The sequence below is a fragment of the Mirounga leonina genome, unplaced genomic scaffold, assembly GCF_011800145.1.
Source record: "Mirounga leonina isolate KUSES-001 unplaced genomic scaffold, KU_Mleo_1.0 Mir_82, whole genome shotgun sequence".
Lineage (NCBI taxonomy): Eukaryota > Metazoa > Chordata > Mammalia > Carnivora > Phocidae > Mirounga > Mirounga leonina.
In genome coordinates, this window is record NW_023270825.1 from 38,433,831 (window position 1) to 38,455,547 (window position 21,717).

The following is a 21,717-nucleotide window of genomic DNA, read 5'->3' on the forward strand; positions in this document are numbered from 1 at the left end:
CCAACTCTCACCACTCTTATTAAACACAGTACTGGAAATCCAGCTAGAACAAATCAGGCAAGATAAAAAAAATAAATAAAAGACATCCAAACTGGAAAGGAAACAGTAAATCTGTCTTTATTTGCAGATCATATGATCTTATAAGGAGACTATCCTAAAGACTCAACCAAAAACTAATCAACACATTCAGTAAAGTTGCAGTTTACAAAATTAACATACAGAAATCAGTTACATTTCTATACACTAACAATAAAATATCTGAAAAAAATAAAACAATCCTATTTACAATAACATCAAAAACAATAAAATATGTAGGAATAAATTTAACCAAGGAACTGGAAGATTAGTACACCGAAAACTACAAGATTTTAATGACAGAAATTGAAGAAGACACAAATGGAAAGATATCTTGTTTATGTTCATGGATAGGAAAAATTAATTTGTTAAAATGTCCATACTACCCAAAGCCATCTATAGATTTAATGCAATCCCTATCAAGATTCAAATGACACTTTTTTACAGAAATAGAACAATCCTAAAATTTGTATGGAACCATAGAAGATCCCGCATAGCCAAAGCAATCCTGAGAGAGAAAACAAAACATCACACTTCCTGATCTCAAACTAAACTACAAAGCTGTTATAGTACTCAAAACAGTAGAGTACTGGCATAAAAATAGACACACAGACCAATGGAATGAATAAAGAGCTCAGAAATAACTCTGTGCTCATATACAGCCAAACTGCTATCTGACAAGGGAGCCAAGAGTGTTCAATGGGGGAAAAAGTCTCTTCAATAAACGGTGTCATGAAAACTGAATAAACACATGCAGAAAAATGAAACTGGACTCCTATCTTATACCACTCACAAAAATTAACTTGAAATGGATTAAAGACTTAAATGTAGTATCTGAAACCATAAAACTTCTACAAGAAAACAAAGGGGGAAAGCTCCTTGACATTGGCCTTGGCAATAATTTTTTGGATATGATACCAAAAGCACAACCAACAAAAGCAAAAATAAGTGGGACTACATCAAACTAAAAAGCTTTTGCACAGCCAAAGAAACAATAAACAAAATGAAGAGGCAATCTATGGAATGAAAGAAAATATTTGTAAACCATATAACTGATAGGGGGTTAATCCAATTTAAAAATGCACAGAGGAAATCAACAACCATTTTTCCAAAGAAGACATACAAATGGCCAACAAGTATACGAAAAGATGCTCAACATCACTAATCACAGAAATACAAATTAAAGTCACATTGAGAGATCACCTCACACCTGTTAGTATGGGTATCAAAAAGACAAGAAATAACAAATGTTGGTGAGGAAGTGGAGATAAAGGAATCCTTGTGCACTGTGAGAAGGTGAACTGGTTCAACCACTATGGAAAATAGTATGGAGGTTCCTAAAAAAATTAAAGGGGCGCCTGGGTGGCTCAGTCGGTTGAGCGCCTGGTTCTTGATTTCAGCTCAGGTCATGATCTCAGGGTCCTGGGATGGAGCCTGGTATCAGGAGTGCTCAGCCAGGAATCTGCTTGCGGATTTCTCTCCCTCTCCCCCTGCCCCCGCACCTTGTGCACATGCATGTGCTCACACGTGCTCTTTCTCTCTCTCTAATAAATAAAATAAATAAATAAATAAATAAATAAATAAATAAATAAATAAATCTTTTTAAAAAACTAAATGATCCAGCAATGCCACTTCTGGGTAATATATCCAAAGGAAATGAAAACAGGATATCAAAAAGATATCTGCATTTCCATATTAATTTATTTATTTTTATTTTTTTAAGATTTTATTTATTTATTTTGACAGAGACACAGCAAGAGAGGAAACACAAGCAGGGGGAGTGGGAGAGGGAGAAGCAGGCTTCCCAACGAGCAGGGAACCTGATGCAGGGCTCGACCCCAGGACCCTGGGATCATGACCTGAGCCGAAGGCAGATGCGTAACAACTTAGCCACCCAGGCGCTCCATGCATTTCCATATTTATTGCAGTATTATTCAAATAACCAAGATATGGAAACAACCTAAGTGTTTGTCAGTGGATGAATGGATAAAGAAGATGTGGGGTGTGCATGTGCGTGTGTGTGTGTGTGTGTGTGTATGTAGAGCATATATACCATATATATAAATACCATATATATATGTGAGATAATGGAATATTATTCAGCCATGAGAAAGAAGGAAATCTTGCCATTTGTGACAACATGGTGGGACTCTGAAGGTGTTATGCTAAGTGACATGAGTCAGGCAGAAAAACATCATTACCGTTTATCACTTATATGTAGAATCAAAAAAAGCCAAACTCGCGGAAACAGAGTAGAATGGTGGTTACCAGCAGGACCGGGGTAGAGGAGGCAAGGGAACTGCGATACTGATCAAATGGTACAAACTTGCAGTTACAGGATGAATAAATTCTAGGGATTGTGACTGTAGTTAATAATAATAATATACCTGAAAGTTGCTAACAGAGTAGATCTTAAATATACCGTGATGGAGGGTTTAGCTAACACTACTGTGGTAATCATATTGTAATACATGAGTATATCAAAATACATATTGTATACCTTAAATTTATACACTGTTATATGTTAATTATCTCTCAATTTAAAAAGAAAGAAAGAAAGAAAAGGTTTTCCCCTACACGGGTTTCAGCCCCTGGCTTCTAACATGGACTTCATGATTCACTGTGTCTCTTTTATTTCTGGTTTCAGAGGAAGTCTTTTTCTAATGTATGTTTAGCGGGTATTGGTGGGTGCCAACAACCTCCTTTTAAACAGAACAAAAGAAGGAGTAGCAGCAGAAATAGCACCATGATCACACCTTTCCCTTTTTCACTCTAATTCGTGTCTTTAGGAAATGCCTGTGTCAGAACCTAAAACCTGTGCACAAGTATTTCTAGTACTCACGGACCTGAAGTTGTGCTCTCTGCATTTACACAAGCCTCTCAATTCCTGTATGTAGGAGGACCTAAGGGCACACGTATTAAGAATACAAAATAATACCAGGCAGGTTCATCTTCTAGTCACTCTTGAGTAAGTATCAAAATAGGAACTTCAAAACATCCCTCATTGAAGGACACTTGGCAACTAAATTTCTGAAGCTGGCAAAAAGCTCAGGACTCTACACCTAAAATCTCCTTCCTTCAGGGACCCAGTATCAGACCCAGACAATTGCAGTGTCAGGAGAAAAAAGGGCCAGTAGAACACCAAAGCAGATTCCATCTGTTAGCTCTGCTGTTCCTACTGTCATGAAGGTGGAGTTGTGCAACAAGCACATTAATCCTTAGGACCAGACTCTTTCCTCTTGCATAAGAATAAACATTTTGAAATCCTGAACTTTATAACTTATACTATTATAACTATATTATGTCAGACCACAATTCTCTCATGCCCAGAAGCCATGAGACTGCTGAAAGCACTGAACTGTGGGACTGAAGACAACGTCACCTCCTCCCAGCAGTCTCTCAGCATCACAGTTATGGTATGTTAGCACAAGAAGAGACCTCAGAGATCATTTGGCTCAACAACTTCATCTTATATGTCTGTAAAAGCAGAAAAGGATGAGAATGATCTTAGTGACAGGAGAAATGGAAATAATCTCCACTCTTTTTTTTCTTAAGATTTATTTATTTATTTGAGAGAGAGAGAGAATGCACATGTACGCGCAAGCAGGGGGAGGGACAGAAGGGGAGAGAGAGAGAGAGAGAGAGAGAGAGAGAAGCAGACATGGGGCTCCATCTCACAAGCCTGAGATCATGACCTGAGCCGAAACTAAGAGTCAGATGTTTAACAGACTAAGCCACCCAGGCACTCCTAATCTCTACTCTTGAATAGTTACTCTTGAGTTTTTGGTATTTTTCAGATACTGCTTCATTTTTCTCAAGATGGTGCTTTCCTTTACACTCTCCTCGTCACAGGATTGAATTTTAAATTCCTAATATAAAAATAACTTTATTGCAAAATGTAATTTCACTATCCCTGGCTTGGCTACTGGTTATTATTAAACATTTCTTGTACTTATTAAGGTACATTAATAAAGACAATTGTAAATACAGTGCTTTTCTTTATCATTCAACTACAGGGCAATTCAGTAATGCACACTAAAGTTAGTTTAGATTTGATATGCATGTCACAGTCAACTGAATTGTGTTTGGCAATGGATATTTTCCAAAGAACAGAGATGATTAAACTTGGAAAATTAAACCCAGCCCGAGAAATACAAACCAGTAAAAAGTAATCTCAAAAAGCACATATTGAAAATCAAGATTTTAGAAGAATATACTAACCTTAAATTTTTTCCTAAGGGGGGAAAATGAATTATCTAACAGAACCCCTGTTTTCCTACTATAATCTAAATATACATTCCTTTAAGCCAAAAGAATTAGAGTAAAAAGTTTTTATACTTCCTAGAAAACTTGTTTGATCTGTGGATTTAATTCTATATGATAAAAATGTTCCAAGTATGAAATATAGAGTATAAATCCTTAGCTGTATTGCAAATGCTTTGGCATGCAGATGCTTTTTTCCATATTTTAATGAAAACCAGATTTATTTATAAGTTGCTTTAATTTCATTCTCGAATAGACTGGAACAAGAGTATCATATGTTCTGAATTAGGATCTTACTCACATCCCATATCAATTATGTAACTCAAATGCAAGACAACTTAATTGTGTCAATCATATTCCCCTGACAAGATCATTAAATGTTAACAGAGAGCTTCCAACTTTTAACAGCCATAGATTTTTAAAATATAAATTATTCTCTGAAAAGTACAGATGCCTCATACAAGTTTGGGATAAGTATTATAGCTTCTGACTTCTAACAGTAATTGTTGAAATTAGAATATTATGAACATACGGTTTCTTTTTTATAACATCTTTATAAAGGCTTATATTTCACAAAGGTACATCAAATCTCACAGAAAATAAGCACACCTGAAAGACCTTAAGTGCAATTTATTGTCAATCAAGCCCTAAAATAAAAGCATAACAATATCATATTGATCTTGGAAGAAATATAGCTATATAACTTTATTCAGAAATAAACTGCCCTAGATAGTTGTCAATTACCATAACATTTGTTTCTTAATTATTTTACAGCATTAAGCTTTAAAGATTGATGGTTTATCTGCATTCTTACCAATTAATATAGTCTCTTATTGATGTTTTTTTACAACTCTAAAATCCAAAATAAGCAAATGTACATTACATGTAAAACAAGATGAGACTGTTAAAGAGGTGTGCAATTTTCATCAAAACAGAGATGATGCCAACTGGCCACAGTATTTTGAAGTATAGCTTTAAAAATCCATTTCTGACCTATAAAAAATACCATTTTAATCAATTTTCTACTAAAATGAGTAAGATGGGGGTTAACTTTCATTTTTTTTAAACAAACCAGAAAAAAAAAACCAACAAAATAAATGGTAATTGATTTATTTATTTAATTTTATTTATTTTTAAAGACTTCATTTATTTATTTGACAGAGAGAGAGACAGCGAGAGAGGGAACACAAGCAGGGGGAGTGGGAGAGGGAGAAGCAGGCTTCCCGCCGAGCGGGGAGCCCGACGCGGGGCTCGATCCCAGGACCCTGGGATCATGACTGGAGCCGAAGGCAGACACCTAATGACTGAGCCACCCAGGAGCCCCTGGTAATTGATATAAAGAGAAAGCTATGTAAAAGTATCACATTTAGAGAAAGAAGACCTAAGTTTTAATAGCAGTTCTGTCTCATACTACCTTAATTATTTCTAAAATTTTATATGCATGGTTATCCCTCCTCTTTCCATGAAGACATATCACAATTTAAAAAAATGTAAATAGAAGTCACCAAATTCAGGAGCAAGAAAAAGGCAAACATGTGACAACTATTAGGATTAACAGTCAAATTCAACTCTGACCTCCCTGGCAGAGCAAACAGGGAAAATCCACCTTTAATATATTTATTATTATTGAAATTTCTTTATTTTTAATTGAGGGTATATTTGACATTCAACATTATGGAATTTCTTAATTCTCCACATTTACACTATTGCTATCAGCTTACAAAAGCATGTATATATATAATATCTTATTTGATTATCTCAACGACTTTGTTAAGAAGGTAATACTGGTACCTCCATTAAGCCAGGTGAAGAAACCTCAGGCTCAAAATTAAGTTATATGGCCAGAAGAAGTAAAATCAGTTTCCTGAGGTCACTGACATGGATAGAACACATGTCTCCTTACTCTTAGTCTAATATTCCTGATTCTACTTCTCATTGCCTTGAGTTCTTAGCCCTAAACTATAAACTACATTTGTCACATAGAATTTTTTGAATAACAGAAGTTGTCCTGAATATTTTTACAGCAAATGAAAAAGTGAATTTCACATAGCTCTTTCTTAGAGCAATCGTATTCACCAAACTAAGAGCATAAAACTTAAAAGCAGACAAAGCAAGGCAGTTGTGAACATCAAATGTGATAATGAATGTGGAAACCCTATAAACTGTAAAGTACTACACAAAGGCACAGTATCTTCTTAAGATTTTTTTTTTTTATCTGAGACAGAGAGAATGAGAGAGAGAGAGAGCTCATGAGAGGTGGGAGGGTCAGAGGCAGAAGCAGGCTCCCTGCCGAGCAGGGAGCCCAATGCGGGACTCGATCCAGGGACTCCAGGATCATGACCTGAGCCGAAGGCAGTTGCTTAACCAACTGAGCCACCCAGGCGCCCAGGCACAGTATCTTCTGATGATGAAAAATCATTAAGGACTTCTGATTTCTATTCAATCTAAAGTATACCATACTTTCTTTATAAATACGTATTTGCAGTTGTCTAAGAAGAACTTTTTCATGGAAGCCAAGTTGTAAAACTTAAAGAATTTTGAAAACTTGCCCTGCAGTCCAGAACAAGTCCAAATATTAGAGCAAAACAACCAAATATTTAAGTCTAAAAGTCTGATAGGTTTTTGTATTGTGGTTTAGAAATTATGTGAAATAACTTGATGACACTTAAAAGAATTTATTCTGTCTTTTAAAGTGTATTTTTCTCAAAATTTCTTTTTCTATGCAATGAAAGGAAAAGTATAATAAATTTGTTTTTTCCTCATAAAAAGAGATGAGTCAATAGTCTTTAGAACCCAGTATTTTTTAAATAATAAAGGAGAAAGGAAGTATAATGTGGTTTAGTATTGTTTACAATATTGTTAAAAACCAGGAAATGAAATCATTAAGTCTCTGCAAATCATTTATTTTTTTCAAACCATGCTTTAGAATAGAAATCTCACAAGTGTGGTTGTAACTTTATCACCGTGGTTTGCGGAGAAGCGACCACAGTATGATCCACTCCCCTTCTTTGTTTAAGACCTTTACTCTCCAAACTTCTCACCATCCCCCATTCCCTACCTCAATCTTTCATATTCCCAGAAATTTCTCCTTTGCTCTTATGCAAGAGATAGTTCTTCCCTGTCCTGCCCTATTCTATCACATCATTAATAAATATTTATTGAATTAACAAATTAATGGATACAACATGAAATATTTTCTCTTACCCAGTATGGTCTCCCGACAAAAATTCTGAAATAGCAGCAGGAAGCTCTGTTTTAATAATTAAAAGATAAGATGACATAGCTGCAAAAAGGATAAAAATAGTTCCTATTAGAATTCTATATTTTTAGCCATTTAAAGAATAATCTATACAGAAACACAGATGTCCATTAGGGCTTTGACAACATGTGGAAGATTAACTCCTACTGCACTATCCCGAAGGTATATATACACCAGGAATGGAGATAAGTAACCTTGTAGAGAATAACTGGTAGTTCATTAAGTATCCTTTGCTTACATTTCAAGCCCAAGACAAACTACTTAGGTAGAGAAATGGTCTTAATTACAGGCCATTTATAAATGAAATTTTCTTTGAAGTTCTGCACAGATTTGTATATGTTATTAACCCTGTTCAAGGCAACAGAAGTTAGTTTAGCAACAACTGATACAGAAACAGGAGTTTAATAAGTACAGCTAATAATTCTGATTACTTGTTTCTTCTTACTAGAGAGAGACAGCTCCCCAGAAGTCTCCCTCCCTTCCTCTCCTTCTCTGCTTGCCCCCAACACACGTTATGCACATTACAAAATAAAAACAAAATGCATGAGTTATATTTTAAATTGTCCTCTAAAACTGATTAGAAAAGATTCAATGGAAACCATTAAGCATATTAAAGGGACAAAACTTACAACTTTTATTCCATTTTATTAACAGGGCTCATCTGTATTATGCAATCACATCCTGAAGCTAACATTGTTTCTTACATTTTATCTGACAGGATCCAAGAAAGAACTAGCTTTTACAGCATTTTAATAATGATCCTATTTCTGAGGTAGCTATAAAAAAAACACAAATCCTATAAACCTTCCATCATATATTAGGAAATATTTTAATATGGTTACAGAATATAGAACTCATTTATATGTAAATACTTGAGTTTAAGCTTACATGTTTAAGTATATAGAAACCCAGATGACTGGAATCAGAACTTCAGTTTAACAGAGTAATAATCTCTCTTCCCCCCAGAGATTAAGGATATATTAAAGAAGGACCAACAAGAATATATTCAAGAAGAATAAAGAGCGTACGCTGTACGCACGTTAATTTTATTACTTATTTATATTTCAGGAAGCATTTCACTTTCTCCTTGGACCTACAAAAACTAAGAACACAAATGAATGCCAAGTCTGAATGGTCAAAATTGATTAAAAGGCTCAAATGTTTAAGAAAAGTATGTTTTTCTCAAACAACATATGTAAACATAGCTAAATTTTTCCACAATTATTACAGTGCTGTGTGACTACTTAAGAAAAAAAGGAAATATACTAGTTTGTATATAAATTTATATGAAGATAGACAATAACACACAGATACACATAATTTTTTAAGTAAAATGATGTACCCATGGCAAAATAAAATTGAGAACAGTTAATACTTCTCTGCAATGAAAATACATATATACACATTTTCCAGTTTGTGACTACTTATTCTTCCCCAAAAGTACAGTTGCTGAAGTATAGCTTTTTCCCCAACAGAAGTACAGTACTTCTTCAAACTCTTTTTGTTTGGGAACATTACAATTGATTGTATATGAAAAGGTGTTCTGTATTGTTCATACTGTCAAAAGGAAAAATGCTATCAATTTGGCACAGAACAGAAGGAAGGTTTAGATTAACCTCCTCCACTCAAGGATTTGGGGTCTTTGTTTATAATACTTTATCTATCCCAAAGAATCATACACATATGGTATAATGAAAATCATGAGCCGAATTTTCTGAAACTGGCCTAGAGCTGTTTAAATGTATCTTGCAAGGAAAAAAAGGAGGCAAAAGTACCTTGAACACAAGGAATGCAGACTTCCTATACAATGTAATTTATTATCTGCCCATCAGTCTTTCTTGCTTGGATTAATCCAACACCACATGCATTTCTAAAGTTTCAGACATTCATCTCTTTCAGTAATTTTCTATTATTTCTTTTAGATCTTTAGTTGTAAAAGCTTCAATGAATATGATATCGTATTTCTTTCTAATATACAATCTGTCATTCTTCCCAGAATTTCTATTAGCCCCTGGCTAATCATTTGATCACTTTTATCCTCTGTTGTAGCCTTAACTCTTTGGTTTTCAAATGGGAGTCCTATTTCATTAGATTCCAGTCTGAAGAATCATGTATCTTTCAAGAAACATGAACTCACCAAACATATGTTTCTCTCTCAAAAAGAGATCTCAGCATACACAATATAATAAAACATGCAAAATACTGCTTCTCTCTTAGGGAATGGTGGTGTTTGTTTTAAGAGCTACAAAACCACACAGCTCCCGATGAGGAAAAGCCCCACTGATTAAGTAAGTAAAACAAAGAAAGACACTATCCTTTTCATGGTCTTAATTATTTTTTCTTAACCACAAGTAAACTTCCATGCAAGGACTAGCACCTTAAAATATTATATATAATACAGAGAAGAAACAAAAGAGATTACCAAATATACAGTAACTTAGGAAATACATCTTAGATTTACATAAAAAGGACAGTTAGCTCAGTAAAATAAAATAGAAAAGTTTTAAAGATATAATATCAATAGTAAGGCTCATATATCCATGGTTTTTAACCAAAAGGTTCACTAGATCAAACAGCTGCCTGCCACACCTCTTGTCTCATGTCTTCTATTAATGGCATAAGGAAGTGTTTAAAGACTTATCTTAGAGACAGGTCATAAGCAAGAATTTGTAAATGATTTTTTGCTGACAACAATACATACCATAGACTCCTAATACAAGACACACCATGTTGTACTCTAAATTAATAGCTGTAACAGGGTCATCCATTTTAGCCATGGTTATGGTTAAGTGATTCTGGCCCCTACACTAGCAAGCCAGAATTGGTGCTAGAAGACATACCTTGAAGACAGGTATTCAAGCCATTGCAAATCATTTAGTTTTACCACATTAACTAAATAAGTATTCTTTTTGCCTTCACTTTAAACATAACGAATAGAACTCATTTAATGGAAACTGCCCTGGGAAGGAGATAAATAAAATCTGTCAATCTAATCAAAACACAGAAATTGAAAGTATTCTTTGAAAACCATGTGGAAAAGCAACTGTTATACTAAGAAATGACTAAAATAGGGTAAAATTTGATTAGGCAATAGCTGGTAGTAAGGTATTAATATTGGTTGATCTAATCATAGAAGAGAAACACATGAGCTGGGAACATGGAGGTTGAAGGGAGAGATGTCAGAAACAACAGAAAAGGGGAAAGGGCCCTGTGAGAAAAGAACCACAAGAACAGTGAACATTTTGGAGTTTTGGATGCCTATTCCATGCTTCACAGTATTCTAAGTGATTTGCAAGCTATTTTCCCAATTAACCTTTACCACAAAACTGTGAGGTAGATATTTATTTCACAGATTTAGAAATGGAGGCATGAAGAAGTAACTTGCCCAAGGTAGTGATGGTAGAAACAGTCAGTCTGGCTTGAGAAATTTGCCCTATTAACTCCTAGGGAAAAGTGCAGGAGCAAAGTGAAGAAGAAATCACCACAGCAAAGAAAAATAAGGGAAGTCTGTCAAGACCACTCCCTAGAATTATTTTTTTCTTTTTTCATCGGCATTTAAATAACAAATTGCTTACAAATGCTGAATTCAATAGTTAAGGTCAAAGAAATTAATGAGAAGTCTTAAAAACACTATGTTCCTTTCACTTTGACATGTATTTTCAATGTAATTTATTTCAACTTTGTAGCTGGTTTGGTGAAGTTATTAGTCCAAGATTCCTCAGATAAGCTAAGGAGTTTCCTGAGGGCCTCTATTGCATCTACCACTATGATTCTAATGCATCTGCAACTATTATTGTAATTCAGAGGAAAGAGCTTCCTATTCTCACATATTTGAGATATTAACACCAAAATGAAATGTAAAAAAAATTAAAACAAAACATAAAACCAATCCCTCTTCCCCAAAACCCTGCACTCTTATGGACCATTTTTCCCAGGACTCCTTAAAAAAATATAAAGTCTCATTTGGAGTCTGGGCCTAAGAAATCATTAGTTTGCAAAAATAATTATCCTTTTTGTTAAACTCTTAAAATACACGTATGAAGATAAGATTACATACAGCTATTTTAAAAACAGAATTAGGTTTTCAGCACTTGGAAGAAGTTCAGCAACTTCTTAAAGGATTAGTCAGCCAGCCCTAAACAGATGTACTATGGGAAGAAATAATAAGTTTGCCTTTCCGTCTGAGAGATTCAATTTTACTTCAAACATGTTTTTAGTCATGGATAGCAACAGGTTTATTCTATTCAACACATCTGATTAACCTGGTGTTCCTCCTAAATGTTCAAATGCCAGTGAAAGTCTATCCCCACTCAAAATAGTACCCAACACAATCTCTTTTTCTAAAACCCCCCAAAATGTCATTTCCTTAATTTGCTCATAAATGGAAATCAAAATATATAGAGGAAAATTTTCCCCATAACCCTAGGAAAATACTTATCTTTGTTTTATCATTTATAAGATCTTAAATTTGAACACAATGGGAGCAGAATATCTACATTTCTGAAATCCTATAATAAATTTCAATAAGTCACAGGAATAAACGGTACAGCATAATGAATACAGTGGAAGATACTGTAATAGCAATGTAACAGGACAGATGGCAGCTATGCTTGAGGTGAACAGAGCATAATGTATAAACATGTCAAATCACTAAGTTGTACACTGGAAACTAATGTAACATTGTGTGTCAACTATACTCAATAAATAATTTAAAAAATTATTACTAAGAAATATATTACTTCAAAATCTTTTTTTAAATTTTTTAAAAGATTTTATTTATTTATTTGACACAGAGAGAGAGAGAGAGCACAAGCAGGGGGAGCGGCAGGCAGAGGGAGAAGCAGGCTCCCCACTGAGCAGGGAGCCCGATGTGGGGCTCTACCTGAGGACTCTGGGATCATGACCTGAGCTGAAGGCAGACCTTGAACTGAACCATCCAAGTGCCCCTCAAAACCTTTTTAAAGCGACGTGTTGCCTAAATTTTATCAAAGGAAGTACTTGTGGGGAAAAAAAAAATCTCCTTCCAAATTTCCTATATCTTTCCTATTCTAAAGCCGTGCTTTCTAGAATTTCTGGACAGTACTGTTCAGGCTCAAAGAAGCTATAGTATGTCTACAGATGAGCTGACCAGCAGATGGCATTGTAACAGCACGCCCAATCCCAGTCTCCCAGGGGACAGCACAAACTATAAAACATCTAAAATGACTTCATTATCCTATTTAAAAAAAAAAGGGCAGAAAATAAAACTAAATAGTTCCTAATTTATCTATACTGAATCATGAATTTTAAAAATACTGAGAATTTGAAATTTTTATAGTTCTGAACTGAAAATGATCTTATTTATACCTTTCTGATTATGGGATTTAGAAATTGTGCTGCTTGAGTACAAGAAAGGGCTGCAGAGCAGAGTTTCTCTTAAGTTTTCCAAACTGAGGTGTTAATCAAGACTGCTGGAGTAAGGTTCATAGGATCTGTGTCAGACTGGAAAATCTGGATCATTCTAGCAATTTCAGGAAGTTCCAGTAAGACTACTAATATTTAGGGCTCTCCTTTCACAATATGTATCAGTGACTCGATCTTTAATCTCCTTTAAGGAATTGGGGCTTTAAAGAACTAACATGCTATCGATAGTGGTCCTTCATATTTTATAAAGAGCAAAGTAAGGATTTAACTTACTCCTCAGAGCCACCCACCTTTCCACACTCAATTAACTTCACTTTATCATGTACTTCTACTTCACAGGACTTTCTCTGGTCTGATTAAAAATGATCTGGGGTTTACGGTTTGGTTTCTAGGAATATTTTAGCCTACTAAGTGGTCTATCTCAAGAGTTCAAATGAATGTGAAACTAACTACTTACTTTGGTTTTTAGGAAAAGAATCTCATAATGCAACACAGCTAGAGGAACCACGTGGAAGCTACGTACACTTACTTGCTACTAGGGCACTTACTCCTTTTGCTAGTAGCCTACCAAATTCAAACGCTAAGCCAGAGTTGTCTTGCCTGTAACAGCATTACATATTAAAATTTCCAGATGTCTCTTTTCTGACTTTGTGTCCCAGCAGCAATGACTCTCAGCAAATGCCACTCCAGCGACCGAGGAAATGGGCAGCCGAGGGCTATCACTAGGACTTATTTCAGTCCCCTAATTCATAATTGTGGGGAAGAGATCAGGAATTGCTTGGAAGTAGTAAAATACTTGCTAGAGGGCTCTCCAAATTCCAAAGACAAAGGTTTCCATAAGCTTAGGACAAGAGTGCTAAATTTAGTGAGTCACATTTTTTTCTATCATAAAGTTTAGAGACTATTCAAAGACACTGTATTTTTCCAATCAATTTGTTAGACTACATCAATGCCCTGTGACTAATACTTGGTGCCTCATTGATGCTGGGGGAAAAAAAGGTTTCCTCTAAGTTCTGACAGTAAATTCTTCCTAAAGAAACTATATACTCACTAATATATTCCATGGTCTCCTCTTCCCAGCTGATCAATTCCCTTCCTCCTAAAGAAGCACCGAGCCAGGTTGCTGGCTTTTCCTTCTCTCTCTCTCCTTCTCTTATTCCTTCCTTTCTTCCTATAATAAGTATTACTTACTAAATGCCTACTATGTACTAGGTACTAAGAACATAAATGAATGAGCAAATTACTTAATTTATGTAATAAGGAGATATAGGGAATAACTGGGTCTTCACTGAAACATCCATGTAACAAATACTGATCAAGAGCAATTCATAATCATTTTGAAAGGTCTCTCTGTTCCATTTTTCTCATAGATTCATCAGGGGCATAGAATCCTAAGAAAACTGAAAATGTTTAAATGTTACAAAGAACAGAAGAGTTAGGAAGCATTAATCTAAGACATGATTATTTAACCTGAAAACAGATTTCAAAATATTTATATTCTATTTTACATAAGATCGAACTCTCCTCTTACTTTCAGCCTTTTAAAATTATGTAATTCCAATCTACAAATCATTCTATGAGTTTTTAAGTCTTTCTATCATTTGTATAGTATATAAAATTATCTCTATGAGGCAAAATCTTAGACTTTTAAGTAGAAATTTTAAAATTCAACAAATATTATTTACTGAGTTCCTCTACCAGAACTTAGGTCAAGTTAGAAAAACGAATAAAAACACATAGTTCCTATCCCCAGTGAGTTTAAAAAATCCACAATATTTATTCTTCTCACAGGTTTTCACACACTTACTGTATCACAGCAGAAGGATAGAGGCTTTAGAAGTAAACAGCGAAATTGAGTCCCAGCTTTATTAAGGGGTAAAGGTAAGTAAGTTATTTATCCCCTCTATGCACTGACTTCTTCCTCTGTAAGATGAGGATAACATCATCTCCGTTGAAGAGTTTTAAGTACAGGGGCGCCTGGGTGGCTCAGTTGGTTAAGCATCCAACTTGATTTCAGCTCAGGTCATGATCTCAGGGTTGTGAGATGGAGTCCTCTGGCAGGCTCCGTGCTGCCTGGAGCCTGCTTAAAATTCTCTCTCTCCCTTTGCCCCTCCCTGCTTGCTCGCTCTCTCTCAAAAAAAAAAAAGTTGTAAGTACAATTAAAGTGTCTAGTAGAATGTTTGACCTAGATAGGATCTATTATATCCATTTTTCAGTTCTAACCAATCAGGGCAAAAACTCAGACCATTTATACTAATAATAATCATCCTATCTTTCAGAAAATGGTATCAGAACCAGATTACATGCAGATGGGCATGTAAGAAGTATAAAAATTTAATGTGATGCTATACACTTCATATCATCTTATAAATATCCAACATGTTTCTAATTAAGAAAAAAGGCAAAGTCCATTTTGAAGAAATAACATTATATAAGTCATATGCACAACATAATCAAGAGCCTCCCAAATCAGTATGCTGCTACTTCGCAAGCATACATGGCCTAGTAAGTGTTTAGGACTTCCACAGAACCAATTTATATCAATCAAAAAACTCTTTCTTAAGGCTCGAGTCCCTAAACTTTAACCCCAGAGGCTCAGCAGCTGCCGTAAAGGGAAGTTTGAAAAACTGAGACTCCCCTTTTCTGACAAAGAACAGCATCCATGAAAGCTTTTAGAGCAACAGTTGATTTGTGAATTACCTAAGAAAAGACCACATCATCTTTTGAACCAAGTATAACCCTCCTACTGAACCACCTGTAATAAAAATATTTCAATACTCTGAAGGAGTTAACATGCCTCCCAAAGTGCCAAATTAGAATTAGAATTTTGGGGTAAGAAGGGACCTTAAGTCCCTGTTACCCATCCTATTCCCACAGCAATTTAGCTAAGAGGAAACTGAAGCCAAGAGAGTGAGGGAGGGATTTCCCCAAGATACATGCCTATCCGGTGGCACAGACAGGAGTAGACAGAATTCAAGGTACCTGACTTCCAACCCAGTGTTCTGCTCACAAGAGCAAGCTTCTACTTCTATTATAATAAAGGAATGATTTATGCATACCTGGCTAAGACAACAGCTCTGAAAATATGTTTCAGTTATTACTTAGTGGGCTCAATAAATAAACTTTTAGCCAATATGAAGAAAATCATGAGGACATTATTTTAAAAACTAAACATTATCAGCTTTTCTGAATTTGAGGGACATTAAAAATTACTGTGACTGGGGCGCCTGGGTGGCTCAGTCGTTAAGCGTCTGCCTTCGGCTCGGGTCATGATCCCAGGGTCCTGGGATCGAGCCCCGCATCGGGCTCCCTGCTCTGCCGGGAGCCTGCTTCTCCCTCTCCCACTCCCTCTGCTTGTGTTCCCTCTCTCTCTGTGTCTCTCTCTGTCAAATAAATAAATAAAATCTTAAAAAAAAAAAATTACTGTGACTGTCTCTAAGTCAATTTTTCTTCTTTTTTTAAAGACATTTATTTGAGAGAGAGAGAGAGAAAGGGAGGGACTGAGGGATAGTGCACACACATGTGGGGGTAGGGGCAGAGGGAGAGGGAATCTCCATGGGGCTCAATCTCACAACCCATGAGATCATGACCTGAGCAGAAACCAAGAGTTGGTCACTTAACTGACAACACCACCCAGGGACCTTAAGTCACTTTTTCTTAAAAAAGATTATAATAATATAAAGCAAACAAGCACATCAACATACTTAGAGTTGAGAGACTTGATGATTTACCTTCCACCAGATGCAGGAATCCTTTCTAGGACATTCTTTTTCTAGAACTTTTTAAAATTTTGTGTTCAGCTTTTCAAATATTTAAAGCTAGTGATCAGTCTAGCCATTCCTTTTTCTCTTTCTTGATAAATATATGTAGGATATTAAAAAGTACTTGGACATAGCTCATACAAATCATATTCAGCTCTGTTCAGTTCAACAAAGGTTTATCAAGCCCTAGGTATTGTGCTAGGTTCTGGGAGTACAAAAAGAAATGAGACCTAATCCTTGCCCTGGAAGAGCTTACAAGAGAGTAGGGGAGAAAAGCATATACAGAAATAGCTTCAATCTAATAAAAAGTGCTAAAATAGATCATGTACAATAAGAGATACAAGATTAGAGAACAAGGAAGGGATCAGAGTGAAGGATACCAAGAATACAACAGTGGGCATTTTGACAAGGTCACACATTTGGATCCAAATTCCTGGATTGAAAATACTATATATTTTCATATATATATATATATATATATATATATATATGGAAATATACATATTCATATATATATACTATATATTCGGCTCAGGTCATGATCTCCGATCCTGGGATCAGCCCCAAGTCGGGATCCCTGCTCAGTGGAGAGTCTGCTTCTCCCTCTGCTCCTCTCATTTGTTCATGCGCGCACTAGCGCTCTCTCTCAAATGAATAAAATCTTAAAAAAAAAAAATTCTACATAAAATGCCAAACAATAGTTCAACCTAACCTAAACAAAATGTGATGGTTCTTAGTAATAACATAGAGTAATGAGGGACTGAAAATATTAAAATATACACTCGTATTAGGGGCGCCTGGGTGGCTCATGGGTTAAGCGTCTGCCTTCGGCTCAGATCATGGTCCCAGGGTCCTAGGATCGAGTTCCCCCATCAGGCCCCCTGCTTCTCCCTCCCTCTGCTGTTCCCCCTACTCTGTTGCTCCCCCTGCTTGTGCTCTCTCTCCCTCTCTCTCAAATAAATAAATACAATCTTCAAAAACATATATATACACTCGTATTAGACATTACAAGTGCATACTTAAGCAATTATATTTGCTAAAATAAGAAAAATTATTCTAAAGCAGATCAATGGCATTATACAAATTCATAAAGGAAGAGACTGCTTACTGGCTTTTAGTGTGAAGATGAAGTAATGTATGTTAGAAGGAGATTATTGGTATGACACCCACGAAAGCATTCTTCTCTTTTTTCCATGAACATTCAAAGAATTAAACCTGAATGTTCAGGATTCCCAAAACAATAGCAAGTATAATTTATTGTTGGAATGTTAATTTTTTCCTTGACCAAGAAACTCATTAAAGATGGAATTTGGTTGAATACTACTTAAAAGTAAAATAGCTCAGATCTCTTGAGTATCAGAGTTGAACTTTATTAAAGCTGTCATCTTTAAATTATTTTGAACTATTACACATAAGAAATAAGATTAAAATTTACTCTGACCATACAACCTTGTGTAAGGTCCAAAATGCATGTCAACCTTCCCTGTGTGTTTTCCTTTAACCTAATAGCATTTATTTAGTCCTCCAGTAAATGGTAAAAGAAAATTAAGACCTTGTTCAGCACTATATAACTTTTTTTTTTAAGAGTTTATTTATTTATTTGACAGAGAGAGACAAAGCGAGAGAGGGAACACAAGCAGGGGGAGTGGGAGAGGGAGAAGCAGGCCTCCCCCCGAGCAGGGAGCCCGATGCGGGGCTCGATGCGGGGCTCGATCCCAGGACCCTGGGATCATGACCTGAGCTGAAGGCAGATGCTTAACGACTGAGCCACCCAGGCGCCCCAGCACTATATAACTTCTTTACAACATATATAAACATGACTCCCATATTTTGGATTTAAATGTTTAATACATTTAGTTAGTAACTATCTATAATTAACAGTAATTTTTGTTTCTACATGGTTCTGGATATTGGGATCTTTTTTAATGAAAACAAGATACAAGATAAATGTGAGAACGGTTCTTATTTGCTTCAGGTTTGTTTATTTATTTACTTACTTACGTATTTATTTTTTTATTTTTTAGAGAGGGTAGGGGTGCAGAGAGAGGGGGAGAATCTTAAGCAGACTCCACACCCAGCACATAGACCAATGCAGGGCTCAATCTCATGACCCTGAGATCATGACCTGAGCCAAAATCAAGAGTTGGATGCTTAACCAACTGAGCCACCCAGGCGCCCCAGGTTCGTTTATTTTTTAAACTACCTTGTCGTTTTAAATTTCTTGGTTATAAGAGGACACTGCTTATCTACACCAAATTGTTCACAGCCCAGGAAACGTCACTCCCTCTGAAGCAGTATATACCAATGCCATAATGAGGACAAAAGTAGAGGGGAAATACTTCAGAATCACCTGGAGAATCTTTCCGAACTGTACCTTACCACTATCACAAGTACAGAAAGCCAATGCTTTAGAGTTGTATTGCAGACCTAATAACAAGACTGAAATCAAGGATTTACCTGAAACTAAATTTAGAAGCTACTGTCTTACAAGGACTGCTAATAAAAAGGATCTTAAAAAAAAGAGAGTAATGAGAACAATGCTGAAGGTTTCTGAAGATATCTATGTGTGCAGAGGTTCAGGTTCCCAGCTAGACCTGTAGTAAGGCAATAAACAAAAGGAAGAAATCACTGCCATCACATTTATGCATAAGCAGTGCACTTTCAGTTTCTTACCTCCAATATTCTGAATTAGGATGGTGCCTGCTACTGCCACCTATAAAAGAACAAATGTATTCACAAGATGAAAGAAGAAATAAAAGGATCAGTATTTTACTAAAATCCAATAACCCATTACTAAAAAACAGATGCAGAAGTGAAGAGAAATCGAAAAGAATACGTTGTCAGCCATTTATAATACATAAAACGAATTATCATCACATAAAAAGCCCTTTTTTAACAGTTCCATAGTTACCATAAAGAATGCTTTTGAAAATTTTCTTGGCAGTCATTTTAAACAGTTAAAAGTATTAAAAACTAGTAATTGGTGATTATCAAAGTAGCAAAAAATTGAAATTAAATCTATCTGGTCTCATTCTCCCTTTTTCACTGCTTTAGGAGGTAAAATGAGACATTGCTTTAGTAGGTCGACTGCTACAGCTTGAGGTGTGCTGTGAGGATGCTATTTTGCATAGAAGGAAATTATATAGTCTCCTGAGTGTGTTAGCGTGGCAAAAAACAAGCTTTTGAACATCCTGTCCCAGGAATTAGTAAAGTCGAGAGCAGAAAACTCTAGAGCCCACATATTCTCAGATCTGAAATTTTAAGCAAACTATTTCAAAATCAAGAATATGGAGTGGGTTTAGTGTAAGAAAGAAGAAGGTCATGAAGACTGTAGTCTATTGGAGAACTCCTCCCCTTTCAAAATGGGGCACCTGCCGCTCAGCTCCGGCCAGCTGCTGGCATGTGAGAATGTGGATCCAATGGAGCTCTAGCTTCTACATTTCGTTAATTTTTCAAGGAAAGTCAGAACTGAATTCTTTCAAAATTTCATAACTCTTAGTTGGCAATCAGTTAAAAATAAGAAAATGTAGGCCAAACCAAATATGCCTAAGGACTAAGTTCAGCTTGTAGGTTTGCTGGTTTGTGATTCGGATGAGCTTCCTGGGAAACTCAAGACACCTTATCCATTCTTGGTAATCAGATGTACTCAAAGGAAATGACTAGATATTCTACTTCCACTTGGGCCTTTCAATCACATAAGTCTTGGTGGATCTGCACCCCCAATGGATATTTGGAGTGGCCTAGCTATCTAGGATCATTCAGTTCATGGACTGGGAACAGATCACCTCTCAGACTCCCCTCTACTAGGAATTCCATCAGTGGTACATCATTTGCCTATCCTGGAAACACTAGAGGCCTTGGGGTCTGCAGAGTAGGGCTAATGATGGAGTAGTTGGCACTCTAACTTTTCCAGAAGAAACTTTGCATGTCAACTCTTTTAAAAATTAGTTACAAAATGTCATAGTTATTTGTGAAGACTATTTTGAACTTTTGCACACTTTTATATACAATTGATAGCTACTGCTATCATACATGAAATTTTGATTTCTACTAATATATTGCAAAAAACAGTAAGATCAACTTATTCCTGATTATCTTTCCATCTTAAGTGCTGAATTTAAGCACTTAAGATCTACAAAGTCAGTATGTCTATCTATCTATCTATGCCTTCAGTGCCTACTATAATGAATAGCACATGGTATTTACTCAATAAATATTTGCTTGGTGAGCAGATAAATTATAGACAATTTTAAAATCTTTCTTAAAAAGTTCAACAAATTTAAAAATATTTCTTTAATTCTCAGAACACTGTTATCTTATTATGTCCTATCCATATCTGCATCTTATCTGGAAAGAAGGAAATAGGAAAGTTTCTTTTTTTTTAATATTTTACTTATTTATTTGACAGAGAGAGAGAGAGAACAAGCAGAGGGAGCAGCAGAGGGAGAGGGAGAAGCAGGCTCCCCGCTGAGCAGGGAGCCCGATGCGGGACTCGATCCCAGAACCCTGGGGTCATGACCTGAGCCGAAGGCAGACCCCCAACCGACTGAGCCACCCAGGTGCCCTGGAAATAGGAAAGTTTCAACCCAATTGTGGAAGTGGAGAGGAAGTATAAAAAAGGCAAACAACAGCAACTCCTCATTTAGAGTATCCTCTGTCTGTGCACCTGCCTAAGAACTGAGTGCCTACATTAATGATAATGCAACTATTCTAGAGTTTTAGAAAGGGAAAGGGGACTCTCAATTCTTTTAGATTCTGCTGCTATTCAAGGAATGCAGGAAATACTAGTGTGAAGTAACAGTGATGATGCTTAGAGTCCTATTTATAGATCATATGGAATTAATTTGAGAGTTTTCTTATACGTATAAATAACATTTTCTTCTTCCTTGGTTAAACTGGATACAGGAAACTGATTATGATTATATGAAACATCCCTGTCTGCAGGAAAGAGAAAAT

General features: G+C 35.8%; 1 protein-coding gene across 4 annotated transcripts in view; it reads right to left on the reverse strand.

Moving 5' to 3' along the window:
- SLC38A6 (solute carrier family 38 member 6) overlaps positions 1-21,717 on the reverse strand; it is a 61,979-nt gene that overhangs the window by 21,625 nt on the left and 18,637 nt on the right. For 3 of the 4 annotated variants that reach the window (XM_034993186.1, XM_034993188.1, XM_034993189.1), the window contains exons 5-6: positions 19,435-19,474; positions 7,543-7,621 (exon numbers count right to left, since the gene is read on the reverse strand). In XM_034993186.1, the coding sequence (XP_034849077.1) occupies positions 7,543-7,621; positions 19,435-19,474 (119 nt within the window). The remainder of the gene's footprint in view (positions 1-7,542; positions 7,622-19,434; positions 19,475-21,717) is intronic. The other variant, XM_034993187.1, reaches the window with a different exon arrangement.